Below are 24,958 nucleotides of genomic sequence, written 5' to 3'. Positions count from 1 at the left end.
AGAAGGTCCGCCCTGTAAATGCTAGTCTGTGATCGGGTGGTTGAATTTCGCCCGCTCGCTCTGTTCTGCATACACCTCTTAAATATCAAAAGTAGACACAACATTTGGTGAGTAAAACAGTAATTTGTAATAGAATTCTTGCTTAAATTGGTCAAATTGTTATATGGGTTCTGGTTTCATTCTGTGTGTTGCAGTATCATATCCCCCTTTTCCTGGTATGATGTCCTCCTTTTGGGGGTGTAATGTCCTCCTTTTTGTGACTATGAATGTGGCCACCCTAGTGCCACCTGAGCACCTCGCATAGGCACTTTGACTCGCCATGACTGGCTTTCACATGGGAAGCTGTAGCCTAGTGGTTAAGGTACTAGACTAGTAATTAAAAGGTTGCTGGTTTAAGCCCTGCCACTGTTGGGCCCTTGAGCAAGGCCCTTAAACTTCAATTGCTCAGACAATATACTGCCACAGTACTGTAAGTCGCTTTTTTAACAAAAGCATCTGCTAAATGCTGAAAATATGATGATTTGGCCCTATTTAAAGTCATTCAACATGTGTTCTACGAAAAACTATCTTCAGCTGTGACATGCACGATTGCTATGACCATGCACGTTTCTGGGAGTTGGTACAAACGTTTTGGGCAAAGGGCAAAACACAAAAGCAATATTGATTGCCTTTGACCTTCGATCCCTCAGTGGGCCTGCTTTAGAAACAGACATGCTTCAATAATGGATATAACCACATGGGTTCAGGAATATTTTTGAAAGCCCTTGTCAGTAAAACAGTTTGTCCTTGCATCTACAGGTGCAACTTAACATTCTACACAAAGCAGAAGCCTACAAGCCTAATATCAGCAACATCCACAAGCACATCTAGCTTCTCTGGGCTTACGCTCGTTTGACTAATTTAGATGGACTGATGTGTTAGTATCAATGCCATGTGTAACTTGCACATCTGTCAAGGAACCAATAATGCAAAAGGGGTGTAAAAGTCTTTATACTGTGGGAGGAAACCAGAGCTCCTAGATGAAACCCACATGGACATAGGGAGAACATGCAAAATCCACACTTAAAGAACCCAGATTGCTCCACCTGGGTATCAAACCCAGGAACTTCTTGCTGTGAGGCGACAGTGCCACCCACTGAGCCACTGTACCACTGTGCTTCCCTATTTACTTCTTTACTTCTGTTAATTCAGCGGTAAGACAAAACCTGTTCAGACAACATATGAGAAACAAATCTGTTCAGACACATTATGGGTTGCATTTGTTCCCAAAGACATTTAGTATAATCAGTAAAATAATTTGGTATTTAAAGCTAGTCAAAGTCTTATTCAGACTCGTCCTTCAGACTGTACAGGCAACTATCTTGTGACGGTGTGTTAAAATTTGAATTATTTTCAACCAGTGGCGGCCGCTGGTCTTTCAAAGAGGGGAGGCTCATTGTCGGCTTACATCATAAAATTTGTCAATTTATTTATATATAAATTGTGCCCTCTGTTCCTTTTCAAGAATATGGACTGAAATGGGTTGCAGTTTGTCTTTCGACTTCACTCGCAAAATCCGCGATGGGACTGAAGCTCCCAGTGATAGCTGTCAGTCAGAACGGGATTCAGCCTTTCGACTGATCCTCCAATCATCTTGCAGAAGCTCAGCGTCCAGACCCACCCACAGCTCCATTCACCCCCAGAGACGCTCAGCGTCCGGGGGCGGGACAAAATTGTGGCATTTATCCAATGACCGTTGAGTTTCGAAGCAATGAAAAAAACCCTTCCATGCAGTCCCATAGAAGTGAAGAGATGCTCAGCTTCTGCGGGCAAATGCATTGACGCTCCGAAAATTTATGAGAAGTTCGAGTCAGTCGATTTGTGATAAGTAGCTGATTCTGAACAAACTCGTCTTCGAGATGAACGTGTTCTAACGCATTTGTAGTCAATGAAATGTTAACACAACTGTACATATTTGACCATTTAATTTTTGACATTTTAGGGGAAGCTGAGCTTCCCTTGTAGTCTTAGAGGAATCGTCACTGTTTTCAACACATGGATGCTTAACACATAAGGGTTTAAAACAGGAGATAACTTAAAGTCACAGAGCTCACACACTGATGTGGAATGTCACACTGACAGACCTATAGACAACTAAACGCCAGCTTAACTAAAATCCCTACCCTTCCATTCCACACCTATTTTTTCTGTGTGTTTATGCATTTTCTCCCCTTTTTCCCTAATTTTTAGAGTAGCCAATTTGTCTTCCGTTGCTGGGGATCCCGATCGCATCTGAAAAGGGTATATTCACCTGCTCCACACCCCCTCTGATGCATGCGCAGTCTCTCAACCCCTTCTTATTTGCCCATGCTTCGATCGATTTACACACGAGGCCGGATATCGCATACGGAGAGACACAAACTGATCTCAATACTCCTCCACTTCTGCACAGGGGTCTCGGGCTGCTAACCAGGGTCCTTGCACAACGTTAGAAGACCCTGCTCACTTATTAGTCCAGTCTTTCTTGTGCCTGCTAGAGGGCGCCCAGCCAACCGGTAGCAGAGCTGTGATTCAAACCGAGGAGTTCAGAATCCCAGCTCTGGTTCCACACCTATTTTTAAACAGGTGCATAAAATCAAGCATACATTGTGTCCGCATACAAGCTATTTTGACTAATTAAAAAGTCAAACATGTCAGACATGGTCAGCATGATGTAGCTCTGGGTGAAGTGGTCAGCACTTGAGGGCCAGCAGCTTTTATTATTAAACAAAAAAACACTAGGTTAAAACATGATGTTAGCTTTGCACTTTAAACCACCTTTGCATTAAGACTTCCTGGCAACACAAGAACATTCAGAATGATCTGCCAGTCTAAAGGGTGTCTCCTGTGGCTTGGTAAAAAGAGAACAGCACAAAATCTTAACACGGAAAGTCATTTACAGTTCCCCTGTGCAGTGCACAGTAAAGGATGAACAAGACCGCCAAAAACCAGACCAGATTTCTTAAAAGATAAGACCCTGAATGGCGTCTTGATGAAAAAGTACATTTGGCATTCTGAAGACGATGTTCACAAATTGCTGAGGCTGGTCCATCAGCTATTGATCATTTTCAGACAGATGGCTGGGATTCATACACTTCACTGATTGTATAGTGTAGGTGAGAGCACTTAACTTGTATGCCAACGCATTTTAGACAGCTATCTATGGTTGCAAAAAGCAATATTGCTAGGCGACTCTTGGCAGAGTCAGTAAAAGGTGTTTTGACAAGATAAAGTTACAGTATGTGTTACTATGCACACTTGCTTAATAACAAGACAGTGGTAGTGCTAGTCTTTGAGTCAGTAGTAACATCTTCAATTCCCAACTGCTTTTGGGTCTCCCAGTGTCACACTGCATCTACTAATTTAGCAGTGTAAGGGCTATCACTCAAACAGCTGTGGAATGGCTATGGCCTCAAACCCTGAACCTCTGAGAACTGGATGAAACAATTCCACTCTCTAAAAAAAACAAAAGGACAAACAGCCCCCCGACCCCACCAGGTGGTGTACCGTGCACTTAACAGATTCATGGGTGGGGTCCGCTCCGTACAAGGGACGTTGTGCCGACTCTGGTGCAATCCGTTCTCCCAGGGCAGTTTCAAGAGTTTAAGAGTTCAAGAGAGGCTTTATTGTCAATTCAGCTATATACAAGTACATATTGAAATGAAACAACATTCCTCCAGGACCAGGGTGCAACACAGAACACAAGTGCAAAGCAATACAATAGACACAGTGCAGATAAAAAACAGTACAATAAAAAAAAAAAAGACATTTCATCTAAAGTAATTGAGGGGGACGAGACTAGAGACAAGTGTAGTACTGGCCAGTACAGGATACTGAGTAAACATAAGGCACATAAAGATGGGACAGAAAGATGGGACAGAATGTTGGTATCATACACCAGCCCAAAACTTTGTTTGGCACCACAAATTCAGAGAAATGCAAGGGTGCCAACAAAGGAGCTGGCAAAAGTGAGAAGGAGAAACCGTAATATACAGAATAACTTCCACCTGGAGCAAAGAAGTTAATTGTTAATAAAAAAAAAGAGACATATCAATCATCTGCATCTCCATGCCTTCTCTACCAGCCAAAAATGTCAATGCAGAAGGACGTGACTTATAATATGTGTCAGCTGACGAACTACATTACTGCCACGGTGCAGTGATTCCTAATCCAATCTTTAAAATTTGGTTTAATGAATGTGGTCTCTGAACAAATATATATATATTAAAAGTATGTATTAAACCGGCAACCCTCTGCTTACTAGTCCAGTTCCTTAACCACTGAGCTACCACTACACACATACATTTACATTTTGTGCTAAAATACTCTTTTAAAACCCAGGGTCATGTGGACCAAAAGAAATACTTGATCAATGGCTGTCAGTGAAGAGAGTACTGCTAATTCCACTCTATCCTTTGCTGAAATGCAGGAAAGGCAGCAAAGGGCTCAAAGGGAGCACAGAGGTCTGCCCAATCTCCTCCAAATACGAGCCTTAGGCTTTCCAAGGTCCCACCGGCTCCTCCAAGTACACAGAACATGCATCACTGTGATGTTCAAAATCCCATTGGAGGTTTTGCGGCCTCGACGGGCTTACTCTAGTCAACATGTTAATAGATGTTTACCTCACTTGACTTTTCTTCTCCCTTGCCAGCCTCCTCTCCTGCACAAATGCAATGTATATGCAAAATGTAAATCCCCTCCAGAACTCAGTGATGGAATGCATTCAATCTAACAGAGGCCGGTTTTGCGGTGTAAGCAATAAACAATGGAGGATAGGTCGAGCATAAAAAATGCAAAAAAAAAAAGATTAAAGCTTGTTTTTGTTCACTTGTAGGGCTCAAGAGGAGAGGATGGACTGGAAAACTGTCTAAAAGTACTACATTCTTTATAATATCCATACCCTCTACATAATACTGCTGGTCTTAAAACCTGCTGCTATGTGTCTATGGGTCTGTCTGAAAACCTAGTGATCTCTCTATATAGATACATTTTACGTCATCCTACATGCGCTCCTGAGAAGAAGGCTGTTTAAATTCTCAGATGCCTTAAAATGCTGCCTACTAAGATGCCTTATTCTGGGCAATATTCTGACTGAATAACACATGAGCTCTGTGTGCTTCCTCACCTGCGAAGGCAATCCCAGCATTCAGTGTGGCTTTTTTCTCACAAAAAAATCTAATATGGCGAATGGAAGTGGAGCAACGGGCAGTGTGTCCAGTGGTTATTTTCAAATGTAATTAATTCATAATTTTTTACATTTTTATAAAGGTGTACAAGGTAATTTAATAGCAATTTGGGCTTGTTAGTGACAATTTAACAGTTTTGACAGAGGAAAATGTTAGCTGGCATGCTAGCGAGTTGTGTCGCCTCAGCCCATTGGTTTGAATGGCCTGCTGCTAACTCTGTTAGCTTAGTAAGCTAAAACGGCAGCGGTGGGCCGGAACAAACAATGACTTAATCACTGTCTCACTAGAATGTCTTTATGATCTGCCTTCTAAAGTTTAATGTCAGTTAAAATCCTGTTTACTTAGGCAGCTGCTGTGGTAGGTAGAGGGCAGCAAGGCAGCTCACTAGGTTTTCAGACAGACCCTGTATGACCTAGAGTTGAGGTACATGATTAAACTATTGGAAACTTAGCAACCTTTCATTTGCTTCAGCTGTGATGTGTATATAAACACCACCCAGAGATTCAAATGTTCAAGGTGTGTTGCAACCATGGTGTGAAGGAGCTGTTTGTGGAGATGGGAGATGAGATTATTTCATTGCACCAAAATAGCAATGGGTAAAAGACCTTTCCAAGACCTTGAACATTCTTAGAGACACCACTGGGAGTATTGTCCAGAATTTCCATACTTACAGTGCTGTGAAAAAGTGTTTGCCTCTTCCCAATTTCTTTAATAGGTGCTAATCTGGATTATGAGATGTTTTTTTCTTCTGCAGGAACTGGCGGTCATGACCATGTGACCGGTATCTCGGATTCACAGAAATACCAAGGCACTTTGAGGAGGAATTTACTTATTTCCTTTATTTACCCTTAAAATGTCCAGCAAGACAGTGATCACAAGAGTGCTTTCAAATCAACCAAAGCCTGGTTAAAGGAATCAGTTCTGGAATATCTTGGAGTGGCCTTCTCAGTCTCCAGATTCAAACCCCATAAAAATCTTTGATGGGATTTAAAGAAAACAGTTACAGCACAAAAGTCATCAAACCTCAATGAGCTGCACTAGAAGAATGGGTAAAGATTTCACAGGAGGGGTGTAAAGCTTACCAAAATTGCTTAATAGAAGTTATCAAGGCAAAATAATGTTCCTTCAAGAACTGAATGTATCAGTGTATCAAAAAATATTCCTTCACTGTTTATTGAGACTCTGTTGTATATTTTTATTCAATTTTATACATCTTCATCATGTCATGTTGTGATAACGTGCTAAGATTTTGACTTGCTGTATGTAGTTGCAAAATCATAGTATGGGTAGGGGTACTTTTATCTATCTACCATCTGTGTTGTTTTGATTTTGGTTTGTCTTTGTTAGTCAAAGGGGGGAGATATCCTTTACCCAATCATAAATTAGTGTAGGAAATACATTATAAAGGCCTCTTTATGTCATTCTCACCCAATTCTGACACTCCAGACTTACTCTCACCACTGCTAAGTGCTCCCATTGTTCGTGTGGAACCAGCAAAACTGTCAGGGATATGCTGTTACAACTGCACTGCCAACTAGACAGCATAATAGAGGCAATTTGAGCTAGTGTCTACTGCAACTGGCTGGAACATTTAGGTCAAGATGGTTCAGCTGGTCGCTGTGCTGTGGGGAACGGCATTGCAGGCACTCACATGGGAGCTGCTCACAGTGCTTTGGACATTATGGGGAGGGGTGAGATAAACTCGCTGCTGACCTCAAGAATATAGTAAGGATAGCCTATAGAGAATTTTCCACTGCCATCAAAGCATCCTCACACTTGATGCATTTCTGGCAGCAATACAGCTAACACTTAGAGCAACAGCTACGCTTGACCAACCCATAGATTCTCTCCAGGAAGCACAGCAGCGAGAGGAGATAATTGAAGCAATCCCAGAAGAACAGGACAGCCTGGGAGCAAAATGCGCTGTGACATAATAGGTTGACCATAAAAGTGGCGATAAAGAGGTGCCATGTCATTACTGCAAACAGTCTAATCACTTACAAGCACACTGCTCATAATGCTGCGGGAAACACCGATCTGTGGGCATAATGAAGAAGACCATAAGCTGCTCCTAACATTTGTGATTGGTGGCAGGACACTGCATCACACATTGTTCACTAGTGGTAGCCTAGTAAGTATAGCTTTGGGCTATCAGTTGAAAGGTTGAGAGTTCCCTCAACCTTTGAGAAATCCCAGCTCTGCCATACAGCCACTGTTGGGCCCTTGAGCAAGGCCCTAAACCTCTCGGCTCCAGGGGTGCCGTACAATAGCTGACCTGTGCTCTGACCCCAGCTTCTAAACAAGCTAGCTTTATTTTGTTGTATATGTATATATGACAAATAAAGCCATTCAATTCTATTCTAGGTTGTGGAAGCCTGGAAACTGGGATTTGATGTCCTAGTCATGGTGGGCGCGTCAATTATCCCAGGAGTTATCAAGTATTAAGTCATCAAGATCTCTCAGCTTGGAGGTGTCCAGCATGATGTCGAATATGCGGTATGGTGGTCTAACAAAACAGTACATTTAGTCATTTCAGGATGAGGTCAGTAGACATTTTGGGGCTTCAGTACTATTGTCGTTTATGTCATATAAAAAATTACAGTGGTACCTTGTAACTTGACGTCCCCTAAACTCAAAATCTTTGAAATTGTAAGAATCAGCTTTTCCAAGAGAGTCTAAATGCTTTTCATTAAAAAAAAGCTTAACGAGACAATGTATTAAAAGAATAACGTAGACACACTAAACCTCTTTTAATTATTATTGCTCATAGATTCTCAATAAGTCACATAAAGTTTTGTGCACCTCCACACTTCATAGGAAATAACGGCACAGCCAGCGCAAAAGCTATTTTGTCTGAACGGAATGTGGTATTCCAAGATCAAGCATCTCCACCATTAAGAAGGATATGGAAACGAAAAAGAAGTAAAAGTAAAGTGCAGGTTTTTATTGTATTTTTTGTTAACTTTTAACTGGTTTTTAATTGTATTTCAGTGTTTTTATATCATATTCGTGTTATTTTCAGTGTATAAGTGTCAAAAACAACCCCATTATTTTACATGAGCCTAAAATATATGCAATTCCACAGGACCATGGAACGCATTAACAGGTTTCCCATATATCCTTATGGGAAAAAATACCTTGAAACTTATGATTACACCTTTTAAACTTGACGCCACTCCCAGAACCAGTTGACGTCGGATTTCAAGGTACCACTGTACTTTAGTGTGCATTTAAAAGTCCACCAAATGATAATATATCTTTTATTCAGGATGTATAGATGGATGGAAGGATGGATGGAAGTCACGCACAGGTTTCATGGTATACTCTGATGCATAGTGACTGATGACAAGTCAGGAACTGAAACGTTAAGGCAAAAGTGGAAGAAGCTGCTTTAATCAAGAAAAAAGAAAAAGAAAAAAAAATAGCCTTCATCTAAAGACCTGCTGTGGCCTGAAGCTACGAGATAGCTATGAAGTCTGACTGCTACTCCATCAAAGCACAAAGCAAGGAACTTATAAAACCAAGATGAATTACCTGTCCACATTTAATCATTTTCCTTTTCTTTTATTTATATAAAATGTGCTGGACCTTTTACTTTGAAACATTACATTTATTTGGTATTGGATGGTGGGATCTTTTCTGAGTAGGGGAATTTTTTATGCATCTGAGTATTTTCCAATTAGCCAGCTAGTGAAAATCATTAGGTCTTCTGCATTAAATCATAACAGCCAACGTTTATAAGGCAATTTTACAGAACTAGGTCATGCCAGGACTCTGACTTGGGCACTCGAAAATCTTTGACTTGCTTGTATCTGGTGTTAGCTTTATGACAGATGTAATGGGACCCAGGTCTTTGAAAAAGTCCCACATTTGACTCATCGGTCAACAGAATATTTTCCCAAAAGTCCTGGAGGCTATCTAGATGTCTTTTGGCAAATACTTCTTTTTGGTCAGCAGTGGTTTGTGCCTAGCAACTCTCGAGCTTTTACACAGCCATGTGTGTTCTATTGCAGTGATGTTCAGACTCAACAGGTCTGGCAGTAATCCTGATTGGTTGTTGGTAGTAAAACTGAACCAAAATTTTAATTAAATTTGGGTAATTCTGCAGCTAAGGGGGTAATTACTTTTTCCACATAAGGTCAGGTAGGACTGAACTGCATTTTTCCTTCACTAACTGAGATCATTACTGTAAATATCAATGTGTGTTTACTTGGGTTATCTCTGTCTAATGTTAAAAGTAGTTTATAATGAAATAAATAAATAAAAAAGCATGGGGAAGGGCAAATACTTTTTCAAGGCACTTTTGTAGAGTTTGTTTAAATGCTATGGTCTTCTTTTTCTATTATTATTAGGGCTGTCGAAGTTAACACGATAATAACGCATTAACGCAATCTCAATTTAACGCGATTTAAAAAAATAGTGCCGTTAACGCAGATTCTAGTTCATGTTGAGACTTGACTGGTAGAACCAACATTTTAATGTCGGACTTGCCACCGTTGTTCATTTGCGGTTTGTTAAAATAATATAACTGAGCGTCGTAGGGATGCACTTGCATAATAAAGAAATAAATACACGGTATATTCACAAGTTGTCGGGAGCAAAACACTTTATTAACTTAATCTGTTACGGCACTGAATACCGGAGTCAAGCACGCTAGTCCATGAACTATGGAAGCCCCAAAAGGGTCAAAACACACTCACTTCGTGTAGAAACGTCCACTTTTCACATTTCACTTAAAAAACCTTGTTTTCTATAACATTTACACAGATTTTATTTAATGCGATTAATCGCGATTAACTATATGAACTTCTGAGATTAATTGCGATTAAAATTTTTAATCGTTTGACAGCCCTAATTATTATAATTATTATTTATGATTTATGTGCTTATTTGTTTGTTCTTATGTTTGCACAAAATGGTCTATCTATTAGACAATAAGTGCCTTCTAAGTGACACTATCCAAATATTGGAACATGGAACCATCCCTAGAGCAAACCTCTCAAAGTAAAGCATTCAAACCAAACCATTTTTGGATCACCTGATACCCTGAGAGACAAAACACAGCCTGTTAAAAAGAAATCAGAAGAATGTAGCCATATGTAGCGAATAGTGTAATTTTAGTGGTCAGGTTACTTGTTAGCAGTGTTTAAGATGAATGATGTCTAAGCTGGAGTGACAGTGTTTCCCTCAGGCAGGACAGGAACACTCCAGGGAGTTTGGGGTCTTAATTGACAGTGACGTATTCTTAAGTCTGAGTTTAAAATTCCCCACATTGTCCCACCGGTCGTGGGTTTAGGTGGCTGATGAAGCATGTTAATTAGAGTGCAATGGTCCTCCTAGTTTTACTGATGTTTGGGTGTGTTTTTTTTTTATTTCTCCGGGGTTGAAGAGGTAAAACAGCTGCATTAGAAAATAAGTCGAACTTGAAGCAGCCACATCCTAGAGGCTCCATTCTGAACAAATATTATAATTACATGGTTCTAGGACATTTATCTTATATCTAGTGTTAAACCTTTTTTAAATTGCAGATCTCATTATTTATTGTATTTTGTATTAAACTAGTAAAGTGTATTTCACCTTGTTTACCACATCTGTAGAATAAGTACATTTACATTTGCAGCATTAAGCGGACACTTGTATCCAAAAGGGACTTACAATTATGACTGATACAGTTTGAGCAATTAATGGGTTAAGGGCTTGCTCAGGGGCCCAACAGTGACAGCTTGGCAGTGTTGGGGCTTGAACCACAACCTTCTATCTATCTATCTATCTATCTATCTATCTATCTATCTATCTATCCATCCATCCATCCATCCATCCATCCATCCATCCATCCATCCATCCATCTGACCCACCCACCCAATCGACCCACCCACCCAATCCCGTCTGTCTGTCTGTCTGTCTGTCTGTCTGTCTGTCTGTCTGTCTGTCTATCTATCTATCTATCTATCTATCTATCTATCTATCTATCTATCTTAAAAGTCATGGTATTGTTAAGGTATGACAAACATGGACAAATATCATAAGTACAGTGGATTATTATCATCCTCTCTATGATAATTAATTGTGGATTAAACATCTGGTGGTGGGGTGGATTTTTAGAAAAGAAAATCAGAATACTGTAAGTATAGTTTTTAGCAGCAGTGACTAGTATCTGGTCAGGATTGTTAAAAAATGACTGGTGCACTGTGTAGAAAGCTTTAACTGGGAAAATATTATGAATTTTAGCAAATTAAGCTCCTGATTGAAAATGAAAGCTTTTAATAACATGTAAGAAGAAAAACACCTAAAGAACATTACAGAATGTTTATGGGAGCAGTAATATTTTATGTCTGGATGAGTAGCGTGGGAGGAAGTCCTTGTGTAATGATATGTTGTTATATCAACTGATGCTGATGGTGGTTGTAAACGGAAGGTCAGCAATGATGGTGAGACACTGGCATTGATCAGTGCACGTATTAAAAATAAAATAGGTCAGGTAGGGGAAAATAAAATAAACACATATGCAGAATCAAGGTCCAAGTAATAAAATAAAACACAAAGAAGAGATTGTGAAAATGGTATATGCAGAGAAGTTGAGTCACTTGCTCTGAAAACATGGTGAATCATTTGTGACCCCTGAGAAATCATTTATTCATTAGTGTATTGAATAATGAATGGCCAGGCTGGCTCAGTCTTTTTTTGTACACTTCTCTTTTCCATTTCCCAGCCATTCGTATTCACCATTTACTGCCCCCACACTTATTCTTCCAACCTTTCCTCCAACCTCTCCTTGCTTGACAAGGCAGGGTGATGAAATAAGAAATAGATGGACAATGGTTAGAATGGCCATTGTGAAACCAAGTCAGTGATGCAACTGATGCTGATATTCATGGTTTAACCACATCCAAGGTGTTACACCAACACTTCTTTGAGCTGTGCTGTGCTTTGTCATAAACATATTTGAGAGTCATCAGAAAGAAAAACTTAAACTTAAAGCACAAAATGCATAACAATACCACTCATCAATGATAGAAAGTCAATTGGAACCCTGAACTGTTGCTGCAACGAGACACTCCCCCCTAGGGGTGATAGATAGACAAAAACACCCGAAAAGTGTTCCTTATGTCCAGTTTACTCCATAACTTTGTTTTGGTTGCCGTCACTGCAGAAAATCCCACTTCATAAAGATAAAATGTTGGAAATGGAAGCAGTGATCTCTATTAGTGTAGTGTAGTGATCTCTAATTATTTATTCTTTCTGTGCAGCCCGGTAATAAATGACCCACGGACCGGTACCAACAGTCTGGGGATCCAGGATTCGATTCTTGTCAGTGCTATAAGCCAATTGGTAATGTCCAAGGATGGGGTGGGGGGTTTGGTTTGAACAGCCTACCTAATGAGAGGTGTAATCTGGTATCTCTTGTAGCAGCGGAAGACAAAAATTGAGTGTGTTAAATCGGGAGGAAAATGGGGAAATGCATTAAAAAAAAGATGCCTAAATGACTTTTCTTGTAATTTAGGTGGTTCTCTAGACATTATATTACATTTATTTCCATACATTTGTCCCATGTCTGATTCGGTAATGCAATTGCAGGTAAAAAAAAATATACAATGAATGTAAGAGATTCAGAATTTTCATCACACACATTCACACCAACCGAAATACCATAGAGGTGAGAGGAGATTTCAGGTGCTTTTGATCGCAGGTGTGATTTTTCTAAGCCGCCTTGGCTTCCCTACATAAAGAGCCTTTCTGACTCTCCAAACGCGTTAGAGGTCTGAACAAACTGTAGTATTAAAAGGCTTTACTGAAGAAAATTCACTCAACAGACTCCCCAGTAAAGAGACAGAAAGTCTAACAAGCCATATTTACACGGCAATATCATTCCAGTTGTAAAATCCAATGGTGGTAGCATTATATGAGAATTATATGAGTCTGCTCAGGACTATTTAAAAATGCATAATGCACAGTAGAGAGAGACTGTTAATAACACCATGTTTCTTTCCTCCTAAAAGCTTAAACTAGAAAGAATGTCTGCGATTTAGCAAGACGATGACCCAGGAAAAATAAACACTTCCAATCTCTCCTTGCTTCACAAAACAGGTTAATTTAAATGATGCTATTTTCCTCTTTAATTTCCTTTTGCTCCAGCAAACTTTAGTCTTTTTACATCTAGCTTGACAAAATGAAGGGGAATGAAAGACAAAGACATGAAGAAACTAGCCATGCATCGCTAAAATAGCTCTGTTAAAGACTGATGCTCCAGATTCAGTAACAGCAGCATCGGAGTTCAGTCATTAGGAACAGAAGGATGTGAAGACTCAAAAGCGGTGACCATGTTAATCCTCATCACTCGGATCCTCTTGTTTCCATCCCCACCTACCATTACTAATGAGAGCAGGGAGCTAATGAGGCCCGTATCCATCTGCCTGGGGGACCCACAACCCTACTCTCGGCTTTTATTGACCCAGACATAATTAAAGAGGAAATCAACGCTAAATTTTAATATTTGAGCTGTACACACAGGCACATGTAGAGCAGTTGATGTATTCTGTGTGGGTGATCAGTTCAACAGTAGGTGTATTACGTACAGCAGAGCTTATTTTGTCCACTTATAGTTTAATTAGATCAGTCCATTAGATGATAAAGGTTCGTTGATGATTCATAAAGATGATTGTTTAGTTAATGAGCAGCTATTGTAACCACACCCACTGCACAAAAGTCCAAAAATGCAAACATTAGCAGTAGAACAAACAATATTCAGTGACTTCCAACACGTCTCTATTATCAAATGCCACCTTTAAGTTAGTTTGTCATATTTCCCCCCTTTCCAAGTGCAACAGTGGCTCTGCTCTGAATTGGTAGACTATACAGGCTCATAGAATAAGACTGCAGATTTAAAAACCAAAGAATAATTCATGCTTGGCTGCAGCACTCACTATATGGTTTTAAACTGCCAATGGAAGCAACATCAGCAAACAAGAACTGCTCATTATGAACTTTCCGTTGGGTGTTATTAGATTAGCCGGACACAATTGCAAGATCCCATGTATACTGCCAAGTCTCAGCTAAAGTGATATACATAGCAACACAACAGGACTCTGGGGCAGTGGGAACCCATTTCTGGAGTATTTTTTTTAAAGTTTGCTTTATATATCATTGTGATGGACGTATACAGTTTAGAAAAGGAGAAATAATAGGCCAAGACTGTGTTCCTATTATAATTATTGAATAGAATACAATTTGTCATATATACATATACGTGTGTACAGTACAATGAAATTCTTTTTATGCATATCCCAGCTTGTTTGGAAGCTGGGGTCAGAGCACAGGGTCAGCCATTGTCTGATGCCCCTGGAGCAGACAGGGTTAAGGGCCTTGCTTAAGGGCCCAACAGTGGATGCATGGCAAAGTTGGAATTCAAACTCTCAATCTTTTAGTCGATAGCCCAAGCCCAGAGAAGCATGTCTGTTACTTTATTATTATTTTTATATAATTTTATATTTTCATTAATTATTTTATCCTGGTTAGGGTTGTGGCAGGTCCAGTTTTACCATGAAACACTGGCCGCAAAGTAGGAATACCCTGGACAGGATGCCAATCCATCACAAGACTTTGGCACCTTGCTTCCCTCAGACATAGCCAATCATGTCTGTCTAGATGCCTGGCAGGCAGATATTACTAGTAAGATTACAATCTGGATTTTAGCGGTAGTGGGCTAGTGAAATAGATTCTTTTCCTTCTTCTTCTCCTTTGTATTATTATTATTGAATCGTATGTGGAAGAACTTGGCCGGTCACCCCAGAGCCCTGACATCTTTAAAAAGGAAATGCATCAACATCATAAAAAAAAAAATAGGTTGCAATCCTGAGTGTAAACCAAACCATCCAACATGAGGGCTCAACCTTTCTAATCCTACCACCTAAGTGAATGAATAAAAGTACATCCTTGTTGTTACATTCCAGTTTCTAATGGAAAGCTTACAGAAGCTTAAAGAATACAGTCAATTATAGCAAAACAGCCTGTCTTTAAATGCTCCTTGTTTTACAGCCCTCACAGCTTGAATGTGAGCAAATTGAACTATATGCAAAGATTCATCAACACACTGCACAAAGGCCTGAGATGTGCAACTATTGATATGTGGTAAATCACATTAAAATGAATGTCATTTTATTTGTGAACTTTTACCTGACATAATACTGGAGTGCTTCAGCTGTGTAAGGACGTCAAAAAAGTGTATGGAAACTACAAACCACAAAAAGGGTGGATTTACCCTTTAAATAGTAATATATCTGTCTTAATGAGCTGGACTAAAAGTTCATATTTAGAATAAATTACAAGCAAAAAACCCTGATAATTCTGACCTCATAAAACATAACACAGTTTTCATTCAGACAGAAACCCCACATATAAAGAAGTTCAGTTATTAAAAACATGTTTTAACAAACACTTCACAGTTCAAGTTGAAATATAAAGTGTGGAAAGAAGAAACAAAGAAGAAGGAACGGTCACTTACTGGAGGTACAGTTAATCCTGATACAGTCTAGATGGGGGAGAACACATGAGATGTAAATTCAGCCTTCAAGGTTACAGCTGCACACATCCAAAAAAGTACATAACCCACCCCTCTGGGGACGGCCACGCGGGCACCTAGGCCATTCCCAATGCTCTCCTGCATGCCAATTCATTTTAATAGCATTTTAAGCAAAGTGTATGCAATATACTGTATAAAGTCCCAAGAGATAGTTGCTGCCCTTGCAGACCATGAAATGGTGCTGGCTATCAAAAGTGGCATCATGTACATAAATTGGGCAGAAATATTTATCAGGACTTATTATGGAGAATATTCACATTTTGCCACAATTAGAGGAATGCACTGAAGGTCTGTTATGTAGGTCTTTCACTGGCAAAATGGGTCAATGCAAATTAGTGTAATTATGGTTTTGATTTTCATATGTTTTGTAGTTTTACATATGTGTCCATTCTCTGAATCAAAACATACTTAAACATGGTTTAAAGCTAGTAAGGGAAGGCCATCAACTAGTCATTTACTACTAGTCATGCTTTGATTGGTGTTAAAAAGTACAAAGGTTAGAAAGCTAAGATTTTAAGATTTTAAAGCTAATATTTATGATATTTAACACCATAGAAATAAGAATGAGTATTTCTTTCCTCTTTTTTGGACAATTATTAGTCATTAACACCATGTACATTCAAAGATGGCCTGGTATTACTTGTGTTGTTTTCTCCTAATATTTTATTTATTTTAGTTTTCAACATTATACCTGCTGTAATGCATCAGACATCTAAATCCTTAAATGTTTCCTAATTACAATTAAATTATATGACATTTAAACGTATCGATACATTAAGGTTATCTATTCTTACCAATTATCATTTAATGTTAATTTGTTGTTCTTATCATGTCCGTATTATATAAAAAAAAATGTCATTTTTAATAAAGGCTACAGAAGACAGCACTATCACATATGGCAGGAGAAGGTTTCTGCATACAGAGATTGCTAAATATAAATGTGCTGAATACAGTTATTACATACACCAGATGTATTTCTACCCTGGTTCATTTTAGCTCTTAAATATTTAGCTCTTGTTCTTGATTTGTAAAGTACCGGTGCTGTAAGTGGGAGTTTGATATATGAGAGCATTGTGTTATGACCTTGGTCTGGCTCAGCCACTTGAAGGGTAACTGCACTTGGTTTATTCAGCTTTTTTTTTCATAAATTACAACACAAAATGATTATTCCTGAACCGACCTTATTGAAATCTACAACAAAGCAAATGATTTGCTAAGATTAAGGTCTAAAATCAATAAATTAAATGCTTTCTTACAGTAAAGGACTGATCAGACTAATTATATATATGTCAGGATTTATGTCAGAAGAGGTAGATTTTTAACTGCTGAAGTCCTCAACAAGCACACAATTAATAAATAAATAAAAGAAAAAAAATAACCCATTGTCCCCAGTTTAGCTGTTGCAAAGGATAAAACTATAAAGAAATAAGAGCAATGTAATTGTGTCGTGTAAATATTTACTTACAACCAAATTTCATTTTTTTTGCAAATCCAAATTTACAACTATATTTTCCCGATTTTTCCTGTTCATTTAAATTTTTTTTTCATTTCTTTCTTTCTTTATTATTATTATTATTATTATTATTATTATTATTAATAATAGATTTGTTATTATTCTATTTTTTGCTTATGCTTGCAGTGATTTGTTTAGGTACTGCAAAATGTAAATCATATTATTTATTTATTTAATTAGTTATTTGTTTATATTATATTTAATAATAATAATAATAATAATAATAATAATAATACTATAAAATGAAAATTTTGCATAAAACAGAAAATTACAACTTAGTAAAATGTTTTTTAATCTGAAAATATATATGGATATTTTACATTTTGCAGTAAATATACAACTTTTATTTATTTCTATTTATTTAGTTTTTATTTATGTATTGATTTATTTATTTATTGGTAGTGTTGGTGCAAAGTATTAAAATACCTAGTTTTAAGAAGTTTAAAAATGCAACACTTTTTTCTTTATAAAAATTGTACTAACATATTTTTTATTTTATTTATAATCCTCTTTATTCATCCTACTTTTGCTAAGGAAAAAAATTCTATGTTTATTTTAAATATTTTATATTTAAAAAAATGTTTAACATTAAAATATTTTAATCAAACAAAATAATTAAACAAATTAAACAAATATTCAGTTTTCTGTTAAACAAATATGTTTCTGCATAATCTGTTAATTATTGAGCAATTTAAAATGATTTTTATAACCAAGTTTACCCTTCATAGTGGCAACAGCCCACAGCGTGTCGTCAACCTCAGCAGAAAAGTGGTCACAAATGGCCAGAAACCAGCGTCAGCTCTCTCTCTCTTTTTATGAGGAAATGCTCTGTTTGATGGAGTAACGTAGGCTTTCCATTTTAACCTCAGCTCATATGACATATGAATTATAGAAATAATAGATTTTAGATAAATTCCTCCAGGAAAAAATTTTGAGCAATGGTGATGACTTGGCTTTTGAAGACTTTAGAGCGCTTTATTTGCAAAACTTTCTGAGCTCTTTTACATTTAGGGTAAGTTTCATTCATTTATACTCCTAGTTTGGAGGTTAGCCAAGCAAAAAAGGGGTGTGTGTGTTATTTTTTATCAGCACTCAATTTACAAGGTAGCATTTCTTCTATTTCTAAGTGGACACTATTTTTCCTGCAGAGAAAATAGACCTGTTCTCCAGCTTTACTAAGATTCACACCTTTACTTCACATAAACAGAGAAGATTTGTGTTAAATGGGTTTTTGTTAAATGGGATTGCTCTAAATGTAGGGACATCAGAGCAGAGAAATGACCAAAAAGGCAAATGCCAAAATGTGTCCAAGTCTACAATATCGGCTTTTTTACTGGACATTATGGTACAGCTAGGCTTTGTAAAGAACCTGGGGCCAACCTTTTCACTTACAAGATGAGCTGTGATTCTAAAGCTTCCACATATTTTTTCATTTCAAAACTTGTTCAATTGGTGTTCATCTTCTCAAAATAAAACAGACACATTTATATTTTTTTGCTATATTAGAAAAGCCTATTTAATGCTAGCATTTAGAAAATAAACTGCATTATTTTTCTTTAAACCATTTATGAAAAAAAGCCAGAAACAATTGACCCAATGAGTTTAAATGATGTACAGTTGAAGTGATACATTTACATAACATTTGTTAACATGGACTTTGTTAAGGGGATAAATATAAGCTATAATGACTTGACCCAGTTTTATCTGGCTTTTTTTATATTTTCTTTTTTCTTTATTAATATAGCCATATCCAATTACACTACTGTAGGTTCTTCACTGCCACTGTCATGTGGAGGGTCACACACTACCATATGTGGCTGGTATCAGGTCACTTGACCAGCCAACAGAGGCAGCAACTGCAGAAGCAACAATGAACCTTGACGATCCTCTCTCAGACACAGTCAGTCCTTTCTGTTTGGGTGCCAGACCAATCAATAGCACAGCTAAGACCTGAACTCAAGAGATAGAGATCTTGGCGTTGATGGACTTTTTTTGGGATTTACTTACATTACAAACTTTACTTACATAAAAGATAGATATTATGAACCATTACAGGATAAAATAATTTTGTTTGTTTGGCTTTGCTGGCCTGTCATTTAAACGGCTCCAACAGTAATAATGTAAACTCATAGTTTTTTTTAAACAATGTTATTGAAACCTGAAAACATCATTACGTAACATCTGTAGTAGAATGACAGATTTGTGACTGTGCTGTGCTGTACTGTAACGTTACGAGTCGCTATGAAATACATCAGTTTGCAAATGCACCTCGAGGTTGAGGGAGAAAGGGGGGGTGAAGGAATAAAGAATAGGTGAATGAATGGCAGATCTAAGGATGAGGGGTACGTTTGGAAAGGAGCTGGTTCACAGAGCATTCTTTTGAGAGAGACAGAGCCAACGTGATCAAATGGCCGTAAGTGAAGAGTTGCAGACTCTTGCCATTGAAGTACTTGAAAGCATCTCTTCATTCAATACAACAATCAGATAGAGAGAGTGAGACAGAGAGAGAGAGAGAGTGTGTGTGTGTGTGTGGGTTTATGTGTGTGGTCTGTATTTGCAAATAAAAGCCTCAAAACCTGGTAAGCTGCACAGATTCATACCAATACAATAACTATATATACACTATAGACGCACTACTTAGACAGTGATTATGGCGAATACGTCACCGCAGATTTCGCTTACTAAGTTAACACAGTTAGCCTCAGGCAATTCAAACCCATAGACTGAGACAGCACAACTCGCTAGCATGCCTGCTAACATCTCCCTCTGTGCACTGACAAAATTACACTTGTACACCTTTATCCAAATTAAAAGTAAATGAGAATTTATTTATATTTAAAAAGAACTCCGCATGTTGCACCACGTTCGTCCTCCATATTTGTAATTTTTGTGAGAAAAGTTATGTCTCACAGAATGCTGGGATTGCCTTAATTGCTAAAGAAGCATCAGATGCTTCCTTGTTATTCAGTCAGTTTATAGCTTTGAAATAGGGCACCTCAGAAGGCAGCATTTTAAGGCATATAAGAATTTAGACAGCTTCTTCTCAAGAGTGCACTCAGGATGATGCAAAATGCTGTCTTTGTAGAGAGCTCACTAGGTTTTAGGACAGACCCAATATATTGCACCCGGCACCTGGTGATTCTCGTTAATACTTATATAAATATGAATCGCATAGGAAAAGGACAGCGCAGCAAAAATAACTGAAACTGTGGCCCATTAGATAGATATGATTTATTAACACTCAGGCAATTAGCAGCAGCGGGTTTTGTGCATGGCTTTTCATGTCCCAGGTTATCAAGTGAAAATGTATTGCTTTTTGTTGGACTTCATTTTTTTTGGCATTTTGCACCCATTAGAGCAATTAAGTAATTAGACCATTTTAGGACTATTTAGGACAATGGAATCAGAAGCTTTTTGTAATGACCCTGTTGTTGGGATGTTTTTGTAATGCACATCAGACAACCCTGAATAAAAAAACAAGAGCTGTCTTGTCTAAAGCCTGGATGCTCGATTTATTTCAGTCAAAAGTCTGAATATAAAAAAGATTTTTAAATCACCTAGAATTAAGTACATAAGAAAAATTATATATATATATATATATATATATATATATATATATTTAAATTCCCCACTCTTTATATGACTAATTATTCTGTGCACATTTTTTTTTTTTTTTCATATGGTAGGACCATTATCATATCCAATGGCCTCCGTGCTGCTTACCTGTTTTTATTTCAAAAGCCTATCTCTTCTTATAAAATTTCCTTACCGTCTTTACCTTTTTAAAAATCTGTACGGTTGATTATTCTAACCGTTTTACAGTCATATTAAAATTCTGTGCCTCAAGCAAAACACAGTAAGTCCAGGTGCAGTATAAATACAGCGACAGTCTTTGTATACTGGACATTTTAGCTGGGTTTTACGCAAATATCACAATTACATAAAATCCCTCTGTGTCTAAAAATTGGAAAGCTTTTGACACCAGTTTTTGGAATGTTTAGAATTTTCTTCCTGTTTCTCATAATTTTATTTATATAGTCCTTTACTCCTAATTATTATAATTGTTTTTATACTTATACTACTACTACCACTACTACTAATAATATTAATTATTATTTTTATTATTATAATTATTAAGATTAATAACAACAGTACTACTACCACTAATAATAATAATTATTATTATTTTTATTATTATAATTATTAAGATGAATACCAACAGTACTTCTACTACTACTCCTACTACTACTACTACTACTACTAATAATAATAATAATAATAATAACAATAATAAACAGGGCGTCGATTTATTGGAAAGAACTGAAAATACTATTACTGAGCAACCAAGAAGTGGAGTATAGAGTAATGTAGTAAAATAACTTTGCTGTTATGAAATAAATAAATAACTACCTATTTTATAAATAGAAATAACGCTGAAAGGCAGATCACCAGGTTTGAGGCAAATCCCATAATCATATACTGTATATATGTGTGCTTTAGTATGAAGGGTGTGTAGGTGTGCTGTCAAGGCTTTGTGCAGTAGAGAAAGTGTGGTACCTAGGTTGATAGTAAGACGAACGCGCCCGCTCTCCAGCTCTAACCGCAGAGTATCAGCTGAGTTTCTGGACGTGGTCGCCACGAGGACACCGTAGGCCCTTTGGGATCGAAACCTCAATGTCACATCCTCAGCCTCAGTGTGCATGTCTACTGGTAGCTGGATCTTCATGAACTTGCTGCCATCATAGCTCAGGACAGTGGCATCTAAAAAAGAACCCAGTTTGGATTATCAGTTAGACTATGGTTTGTCTTAACTAAAAATAATACTTAAATACTTAAATAATAATCTCATTTAGTCATTTCATGAAACACAGCTTGGTTTAATGTCACATAAACAAATAATAAAATAAGTAAACAAAATAAAATAAAAACAGTTGAACGATGGGCAGTCACAACCCCAGTTTCACACATATACACTCAACTGGATTTTGGGCAGTAATGGTGAAACATTACTTTTGATATTTGAATGTGTGTATGCGAGTATGTATTTGGTGGGAGTGTGGATATTTTTGCTCAAACATGTGATTGTGTGTATGCAAGTATGTATTTGTTGAGGTGTGAATATTTTTGCTCAAATATGTAATTGTGTGTATGCAAATATGTATTTAGTGGGGTGTGAATATTTTGTTCAGCTATGTGATTGTGTGTATGCAAATATGTATTTGGTGTGGTGTGAATATTTTGCTCGGATATGTGATTGTGTGTATGCAAGTATGTATTTAGTGGGGTGTGAATATCTTGCTCAGATATGTGATTGTGTGTATGCAAGTATGTATTTAGTGGGGTGTGAATATTTTTGCTCAGATATGTGATTGTGTGTATGCAAGTATGTATTTAGTGGGGTGTGAATATCTTGCTCAGATATGTGATTGTGTGTATGCAAGTATGTATTTAGTGGGGTGTGAATATTTTTGCTCAGATATGTGATTGTGTGTATGCAAGTATGTATTTAGTGGGGTGTGAATATTTTTGTTCAGATATGTGATTGTGTGTATGCAAGTATGTATTTGGTGTGGTGTGAATATTTTGCTCAGATATGTGATTGTGTGTATGCAAGTATGTATTTAGTGGGGTGTGAATATTTTTGCTCAGATATGTGATTGTGTGTATGCAAGTATGTATTTAGTGGGGTGTGAATATCTTGCTCAGATATGTGATTGTGTGTATGCAAGTATGTATTTAGTGGGGTGTGAATATTTTTGCTCAGATATGTGATTGTGTGTATGCAAGTATGTATTTGGTGTGGTGTGAATATTTTGCTCAGATACATACAGTAATTGTGTGTATGCGAGTATGTATTTGTGGGGGTGTGAATATTTTGCTCAGATACGTGATTGTGTGTATGCAAGTATGTATTTGTGGGGGTGCAGATACTTTGCTCAGATGTAATTTGTATGTATGATGGGGGTGAGTTGCTCTAGTTGGGAATAAAATGATCTTCGTGTCAGCTCCTTTTCATTATGGTTGCAAAACAGGATCTTTATTGAGTTCCCAATAGTTTAATCATGTTGTAACCCAACTTTAGGTCATACAATGTTTTAAAATTGGTAATATTGGTAATATTTGGTAATTTTGCAAACACACTAAACAAGATGTTATTTTGTTTATTTAGAACCTTAAATCAGATCAGGTCTTAGTTTGCTTATAGTTTTAATCAATATTTGTAAATAAGAGCCATGCAGTGTGCTGCACAGCTGCATATCAGCTTTCTCAAGAAACTAAAAATTTAGAAACGCTGAGCAAATACATCAAGCTGCCATCTTGTTCCAGTCATTCACTCCAGCAGACAGCAAGATTAATTAGGACTCACACTCCCGGAATATTGAAAACGACACACTCTAGCAGCATTATCTAATATAAAACAAGCACTTGACAAAAAATCCAATCAACTCACCCGTCGTTAACAACATTAAAGTGAATGTTATAAAAATACTACTAAAGAATCTGTTATTGAACCAAGAGCAAACAAGTGGTGCCAGCATAAAGAAGTAATTTGGCAAACAATAAATTGTACACAACTTATATCTAATGTATTTAACTGACCCAAATGTGTTTAGTGTAGTCATTAAATGCACATTGTTAATTACAATATATACAATATATTTCTCTGGTTTCCCAAAAAAAAGTCAGGGATGACAAGGGCTTCAACTACCAAGTCAGACACCTATTCAAGTGTGCCAGGCACCACAAGGGCTCCAACTACAAGGCCAGGCACCTATTCAGGTGTATGTCAGGGACCACAAGGGCTCCAACTACAAGGCCAGACAAATATTCAAGTGTATGTCAGGGACCACAAGGGCTCCAACTACAAGGCCAGACACATATTCAAGTGTATGTCAGGGACCACAAGGGCTCCAACTACAAGGCCAGACACCTATTCAGGTGTATGTCAGGGACCACAAGGGCTCCAACTACAAGGCCAGACACATATTCAAGTGTATGTCAGGGACCACAAGGGCTCCAACTACAAGGCCAGACACATATTCAAGTGTATGTCAGGGACCACAAGGGCTCCAACTACAAGGCCAGACACCTATTCAGGTGTATGTCAGGGACCACAAGGGCTCCAACTACAAGGCCAGACACCTATTCAGGTGTATGTCAGGGACCACAAGGGCTCCAACTACAAGGCCAGACACCTATTCAGGTGTATGTCAGGGACCACAAGGGCTCCAACTACAAGGCCAGACACATATTCAAGTGTATGTCAGGGACCACAAGGGCTCCAACTACAAGGCCAGACACCTATTCAGGTGTATGTCAGGGACCACAAGGGCTCCAACTACAAGGCCAGACACCTATTCAGGTGTATGTCAGGGACCACAAGGGCTCCAACTACAAGGCCAGACACCTATTCAGGTGTATGTCAGGGACCACAAGGGCTCCAACTACAAGGCCAGACACCTATTCAGGTGTATGTCAGGGACCACAAGGGCTCCAACTACAAGGCCAGACACATATTCAAGTGTATGTCAGGAACCACAAGGGCTCCAACTACAAGGCCAGACACATATTCAAGTGTATGTCAGGAACCACAAGGGCTTCAACTACCAAGCCAGACACCTATTCACACTTTACTACTACGTTCTACTTTACTAGGTACCACTA

The 24,958-nt window shown here is 37.9% G+C and overlaps 1 protein-coding gene across 29 annotated transcripts in view; it reads right to left on the bottom strand.

Annotated features, from left to right (window-relative positions):
* The window catches only part of LOC134326035 (neurexin-1a-like), a 482,010-nt gene that overhangs the window by 262,539 nt on the left and 194,513 nt on the right, over nucleotides 1-24,958 (bottom strand). For 19 of the 29 annotated variants that reach the window (XM_063008218.1, XM_063008221.1, XM_063008228.1 and 16 more), the window contains 2 exons: nucleotides 21,851-22,054; nucleotides 15,703-15,729 (listed from right to left, as the gene is read on the bottom strand). In XM_063008218.1, coding sequence (XP_062864288.1) covers nucleotides 15,703-15,729; nucleotides 21,851-22,054 — 231 coding nt within the window. The remainder of the gene's footprint in view (nucleotides 1-15,702; nucleotides 15,730-21,850; nucleotides 22,055-24,958) is intronic. The other 10 variants (XM_063008224.1, XM_063008232.1, XM_063008234.1 and 7 more) reach the window with 1 other exon arrangement.

The sequence above is a fragment of the Trichomycterus rosablanca genome, chromosome 14 (genome assembly GCF_030014385.1).
Source record: "Trichomycterus rosablanca isolate fTriRos1 chromosome 14, fTriRos1.hap1, whole genome shotgun sequence".
Taxonomy (NCBI): Eukaryota; Metazoa; Chordata; class Actinopteri; order Siluriformes; family Trichomycteridae; genus Trichomycterus; species Trichomycterus rosablanca.
This window is presented reverse-complemented; position numbering and strand designations above follow the sequence as displayed.